Source organism: Argentina anserina, chromosome 5 (genome assembly GCF_933775445.1).
Source record: "Argentina anserina chromosome 5, drPotAnse1.1, whole genome shotgun sequence".
In the NCBI taxonomy this organism is placed as follows: Eukaryota; Viridiplantae; Streptophyta; class Magnoliopsida; order Rosales; family Rosaceae; genus Argentina; species Argentina anserina.
The window spans coordinates 11,817,545-11,824,610 of record NC_065876.1 but is presented as its reverse complement, the minus strand read 5'-3'; the positions used below and the strand labels follow the sequence as shown (position 1 = coordinate 11,824,610).

Genomic DNA, 7,066 nt, shown 5'->3' with positions numbered 1-7,066 from the left:
AGCCTCACCCGTAATAATGTATTAATCCGGGGTTGAAGATTGGCTCTGACCGTCCTTAAATGTAGTGGAGGAAAATAGTAGGTCCAGGTTCTTAAAGCACTCCTTTTAAAGTAAAACCCGACCCGGCCCAAACCATTGACGAGTTTAATAAGACAAACCCTCCTCCAGGTCTTAGCCCTTGACCGCTTCATTTAACCTGATCTCTCCTCCGTCTTCCGGCGCCTGAAACCCCCCAACACACACTCTCTTTCTCTCTCTCTTTTTGACTACAAATTTTACGAAAAATTAAAATGCGAACCTCCTCTCTCTTTTAATTTTAATTAAAAAAAACAAAAACCCCAATTTCGCGCTCTTATGGCTTCTCCCTCTCCAGCCCTAAGCGCCAACACCTCCGACGCCTCTCTCGCCGCCGCCCACCCCCCTCCCTTCACCGCCGTTTTCCGCTCCGAAACCCCCACCAAGACGCTCCGCGGCCTCAACAAGCCCAAGTGCAAGGTCTGCGGCAATGTCGCTCGCTCCAGGTTCGTCCTCTCTTTTCCTTTTTTTTTTTTCCGTTTCAGATTTGATGTAATTGAATTGAAGGAATTGGATTTGCTTTGCTTTGATTTGATTGATGTTGTTTGTGGTGTTAGAAGTTGTTAGAAGCTTGAATTTACGGTAAAGATCGATGAGTTCTTGTTTCAAATTTCACATTTTGGAGGGGCATGATTGGAATTTCACTATAGAAAGGTAGCAACAATTGCTCAACAATTTGGAAGAGAAGACTCAAATCACATGGTTGGCTTTGTAGTGTTAAAGCTTGGAAGTTGATGCTGAGGTCAAATCTAAGGCGCCGTGTTCATTTAGAATTCCCTATAGCCTTAACTTGGTTTTGAGTCCAACTGCATGAATCTGCGAGCTCCCAGTTCATATGGAGAGTTCCCTGTTTACACCATGGAACACTATATGATGCTCAGTTCAACAGCTTATAATTTATTTATTTTTTTGGAGTAGGCATAAATTCACAGAGCTTAGTTCTCTGTAATAGATCGATTGAAAAGGAAATTATCTCAGTAAAATGATCTCAGTAAGATTTTAACATTTCTTCATTGCCCTTTGGATTGTTTAATTTCAGCCATTGCCTAATGTTATTAAAACCATTTGACCCCAAACATGCACTTTGAAACCTTTAATAACTTGTCTTCACTTTCATATATGAACTAACAAAAGCATCAATCTGGTACTTGCTCTTCACATCTCTCACTCACGGTGGATTTCCTTTTTACATTAATGATGATCCCTCTTCTTTATGTACCAGTAGTGCATAGCTTTTTATTGATCAAGTAGTTTTGTTAATGTTATTGAAGATGGTGGATGACTAATATTTTCTGGGTGAATTCTGCTCTAATTCTACTTCCTTTTACCTATAAAATTAAAATTTCTTCTTTTATCTATGATAACTAAAATCTTAATTTTGTTTATGCAGGTGTCCATTTGAGTCTTGCAAGAGTTGCTGCTCAAGAGCGCAAAATCCATGTCATATTCATGGTATGTTAAATAAGCGTGTGTGTGTGTGTGTACATGAAAAGTTTTCTGCTTTCAAGTGTGTTCGTTTAGGGGCTGTTCAATAATCGCAATCTCAGGTGAATCTGATTCTTCGTGCATTTTGGATGGTTTGCAATTGCAGTAGTAATACAAAGTGAAATAGACAAATATTACTGCTAAGTGACCTAAACCTATATAAAAACAAATTAGGTTTGCTTTTACTAGTTTCTCATTGGTCTATGGCAACTGTCAATAGTGAGGTGTATATTTAGCTAATCTTTAGAAGTTTAGCTCAAAATGAAATACATATAGGTATTGTTACTGTTTCCATCAAAAGGGATGAAGGGGGGAAAATGTGGTCTTGAACTTAAGGAATCCACCCCCTTGGTATCAAACATGTGAATCACTGGTTTCTGTGGTGATGAGGGGAATGTTTCGAGTGGACTTAGAAAAATAATGATGGGGACTCAGACTCTGTAGGATACTAAAAACATCATGGGTGGGGTATAGGCAACACAGCATTGTACTGAGATTTTTTATTAACTTTTTTTTCCTTATGGGTACTAGCAAATTATGTTGGAGACTTTCTAGAAGATTTGGGTTTTAGTAGGCATGAGTATCTTCATATTACTATAACGGGGTATTTGTGGTATCAATGACATGATTGTTTATGTAAAATTCGGTTCCAAGTTCTTTATATAGGTATCATTTATATGGGGACCATGTATGATCATAATTATACTTTAAACTGATTAGCCGATTAAAAACCCATATAACATGATGATACAAGAAAAAGAAAATTGGTTCATTATCCCCAATAGTTTTTGAATATTCTGACAGTCGATCTGAACTGAATGGAAGTTCGGTTTGGTGGGGTTGCATTTGTTGGTTAGTCAATATCCAATCTTAAGGTTTAAGATAAACCAAAGACAGAGGTTGAGAAGTTTTGATTCCAAAGGTGAGAGGGCTGCCCATAGGGTTAGATAAGCAACTATTGAGATGAGTGATTCCAATCAGGTATTGAGCATGGTGTTGGACGCTGCTTATGCCTACTTTTGGATCAAGATCTTAAATCGATGAGGAGTTGGGGAAAAAAGAAGAGGTGGAGTCTAGAGAATATTGTTAGAAGTCTGGAGATATTAGTCTCTTGTCCAAGCTACAATTTGGCATTTGCATATATGTCTACCTCAAGTTTACCTGATGTTGCGGATATTACTAGATTTTTCCAGTTTCTTTTGAATTCTAACAACCGAAATCTGTAAATCACCATATAAGACCAACCAATCATGTTTGTTTGGTCTAAAATTCTCGTTATTTTCGCTTGTCTGGTTAGAACAATTTGCACAGCCCTATTAATGGGAGTGACCTTTTTATAGGGGTGACATAGCAGATAAGTGTTTATCATATCATCTTTTTGGAGTATGACCCATTTCCTGCTTATTCTTACCAACCATGTTGTTACTGCAGTCTTGAAAGCAAATACAACTATTCCAGACAAGGCACCAGCCTCAAGCAGTCCTCAATTTGACCATCAGTCAACTGAGGCATCATCGTCCGGGTGAGTTCAAGTAACATCTTTACATTCATGATATTTAATGTCTCAAGAGGTCAATTTATGATATTGTTTTTTGGAAACTGCAGTATTTGAACTTTTATAGAATATGGTGTGATTCTCGAAGTTCTAAAATCTTTTGGCAGCTTTGCCTTGGGTAATTGACTAGTGGCTTTATAGTGCAAAGATAATTTTGAGCATGAAATTTTAGAATTCACTGATTTCAATTAGTCCAATCTTCTAACGAAAGGTGGCTACTTAAAACTTTGCACATATTTTAGCTAATTTTTTAGTCTAAGATTGATGATTCTTATTCCCAGACTTTTCTCCTTCTGAATCTCATATATCAGACGTTTTGCTTGGTCTGTAGCCGTCTTTGATGGTTTTTACTAGTTCATATTGTTAATTTTTTTTTTTCTGAAAATACCTGTTTCGATTTACCGCACTTGGTACTTTATTTAGTTGAGTCTGCTGGGTCGAGCATTGCTTTTTGTTCCTGGATGGTACTTTCTTAGTTTGTTCAATATGTTTCAGGAATTCGCATAGAGTTGCGTCACTCCGGCAACTTTCGAACAATTTTGCGCAATTCAATAGCGTGAATATTAGAATTCGGACAAAGAAGCCGCTGACCATAAAGGCATTTCCTTAACACTATATTTGGTACTTTTACTAATTGCATTGAAAAGTGCGTGTCCTAATGTAGGAAATTAATTTCAGGATGCTGTGGCTACTAATGAATGGAGGTTTGCGAAGTTAAAAGAATATAAGGACAGAAACATTGAAGTGGAAAATGAAGCTTTTGATCGATACATGCAGAACATCAGCTTATTAGAGGAAGTGTTTTCTGTGAATACAAATCCGGAAGAGTCCATTGGGGATGGATCATCCATATCAAACCATGACACGACTGCTACAGAGAGTGACAATGGGGATATGGTCTCAGGGTTGAAGTTAAAGTTGAGATCGAATCCAATGAGAACCAGTAATTTCAGAAAGAGGATACAGCATATCGTTGATCAGGGATTGAAGAAGATTAAAACATGTGAGCCTGCTGGTGGAGATAAGGAACCAAGTGACCAAATGGAATTGGATCTGGGCCCTAACAAAGGAGAAAAGTGGCGAGCTGAAAGGGTTTCAGCTTTAGATGATCTCATTGATAAAATGAACAAAGCTCGCAATGAAGAGGATCTACAGTCTTGCATGGAAATGAAGACGCGACTCTTCAATGAACTGAAATCAGTGAGCAGCTCAGAGTTTGAAGACACGGAGATCTCTGAGAAACAGACTACCAAGAACAACTTGGAAACCAGGAAAGAATCACAATATCTATTTCCTCATTTGATTAGTACCACTGAAATTGATCTAGAAACTCTCAATAGCGTTGATGCACACTTCTCTTCCCTTGAGCAGATAGAAGGTTTATGATTAAAGATTTAGATGTACGATTTTTTCAGTAGGTTGTGCACTTTTAGCCAATTCAGTCATAGTTTTGAGGTAGGTGCTATAATTTAGTGTAATTTCGTTGTTAAGTTCTTGTTCTTCTGGTCAAAAAGCACCTACGGGAACTTGCATTGTTAATTTGAACCCAACCATGCTACCTTATTTTTCTTGTAAAATGTAACATGATGTAACCAGCTGCAGAATTTGCCAAAATCATTGAGTAATGTAAGCCGCTTAAAGCCATTAACCATGTGGCAGGTGAAATCTAATTTCTCCAAATTGATTAATGATTCTAATGCTTTACGCATGGACATCTTTTACAGAATTAGGGTACAGGTAGGAGTTGCAAGTTAGTATGTCAGTCTTTTTCTCTAAATTTTTATGATTGTTTTCGTTCGATTAAATGGATGCTTTGGATCTGCCTACTCCTTGAGACTAAACAAGTAGGAGTGGTATGATATTGGTTTACTCACCAAAGTCTAAACTCCCCAATCTTGATGTTTTTACTGGAATTAAACTAAAGACACTAGGGTCATTGATTAGTTGAGTACCAGTTCATCAAACCTTGAGAATTGTAGAAAATCTTGTATGCATGCGTATATGATACACGACGCAATTTTAACTATTGAAAATAACTTATATTCAGGACTAACCGTGTATGTATATAATTTTCTCTAATCTAAGTCATTCATATTGCATGTAAAAATGTACGTTGTGCACCGAAGATATTCTATGAGAACTGCTATCGATTTAGATAAAGAATAATGTTATCTCGAGAGAAAATGTGAAGTCTAATATCTAAATGGCTTCTGGGTTCTGACTTCCAATTTGCAGCTAAATTAAGCCTCCACCCAACACTATTAAAAAAGATGGGCAGTCCAACTGTTGTTTGATCACTTCTTATTTTTGTGTAATGCCTTTACTTTCTCTGATGTCCTCAACTTTTCAAGAACACTCCAACTTGAAAGACGGTGGTTTACTGGTTTTTAATAGCTCATTATGAAACACGGACACGTGCTATGAGCACCGTATTACGTGTCCGACACGGACACGTTCGGACACGCGAACTAATTTTGGACACGGCCCGGACATGCGAGTGTCCAAATTGGACACACACCAACTCATAATAAAATTAGAAGTGCTTATGGTGAGATTCGAACCTTGGTCATCCAAGGCACTCAACAACTCCTCAACCATTCCAACATATTCAGTTTTTGTTATATTTATGCACACTTTAATATATATAAGGAGAGAAACTCGTGATAAAAATAAGAATGCGTGTGGTGGGATTCGAACCTTGGTTATCTAAGGTACTTATCAAGTCCTTAGTCATTCTAACAAGTTATGTTTTCATCATTTTAATACACACTTTGACATATATATACATCTAAAATTTTAAATACTTTCAAATTTATAAATTAATTTTTTAATATATATATATATATATATTAAAATAATATTTAATTAATGTGTCCACCACGCGTCCGTGTCCAAAAAAAATTTTATATGCCGTGTCTACGTATCGAATCGTGTCCGTGCTACTTAGAGCTATCATGAAAAATTGACAATCATGTCATCTCTCAGAAACCAACTCTTACTCTTTACTTGCTTGTGATTATTTAGTAAGCAATAACAAAAGAGAAGTTACATCTCACTCTATTGTCACTGTTAGGAATTAGAAATCGACCAGAAAATGAACACGTGAGAAACATTAGGACTCTAATGGTTACTTAGCATGGCTAAATTTTGATCTTGGCAATGGATATCATTTCTAATTTTCCACCCAAAGTAAACTCTTAACAAAAAAAATTTCTATAGAAGAAGCATCATATTATAATAAATAGAAACATGAACAGAATTGTGTGGCCTAACATAGATATCCTTATCTCGTTGTTTGTCTTGGAATCAAAGTCTTTACTTGTTGATGCCTTCATGAAAAGAATCCCATATGGGTTCCAAAGGCACATACCATTATGACAAAGAAATCACATCTTCTGAAATTTTCACATAAAGCTTTGTAGGTTTCTCAATGCTCTTGGTGCTTTTCTTGCTTTATTCTTCCTCCTATACTTCTCAAAACCAACAACTTTCTTGGTGGATATCAAACTTTCTAGCCCATCTTCCCTTGAAATAAGGCTGTCAACGTTTTTCAATTTCGATGGCTCTACTCATCTCATCACCATTGCCTTTTCAGAGAGGCCCTTTGCATATTATCAACCCCATCATCATGGCCAGTTCTCTAAAATCTGTTCATCTAATCATGATCGGTTCTCTCACATTGATATGATGTAGATTCACCCTAAGCTACATTATTAGCCATCTGAAAAAGAAAACAAGAATATGCTATATATGAAAAATATTTGAGAGTTGCTGAGATGATGCCAAAGGGGATGTTGACAATATAAAGCAGAAACCTCTCAGGTCGTACATGCATATAAACATATACATAGCTGCATAGTGGGGAAATTTCTACTGATAATCAAAGCAACCAAACTTTCGAACTGCATGTTTGTTTATTTGAAAATGAAAAATCTATGAGTGTCATCTGAT

At 36.7% G+C, this 7,066-nt stretch overlaps 1 protein-coding gene across 1 annotated transcript; it reads left to right on the top strand.

The window, feature by feature from the left end:
- The first annotated feature begins 202 nt into the window (after nucleotides 1-202).
- On the top strand, nucleotides 203-4,758 carry LOC126794737 (uncharacterized). The gene is made up of 5 exons (XM_050521509.1): nucleotides 203-521; nucleotides 1,466-1,527; nucleotides 2,992-3,082; nucleotides 3,611-3,713; nucleotides 3,794-4,758. The coding sequence occupies exons 1-5, from the start codon at nucleotides 355-357 to the stop codon at nucleotides 4,499-4,501; spliced, it is 1,131 nt and encodes a 376-aa protein (XP_050377466.1). The 5' UTR covers nucleotides 203-354; the 3' UTR covers nucleotides 4,502-4,758.
- Nucleotides 4,759-7,066: the final 2,308 nt, after the last annotated feature.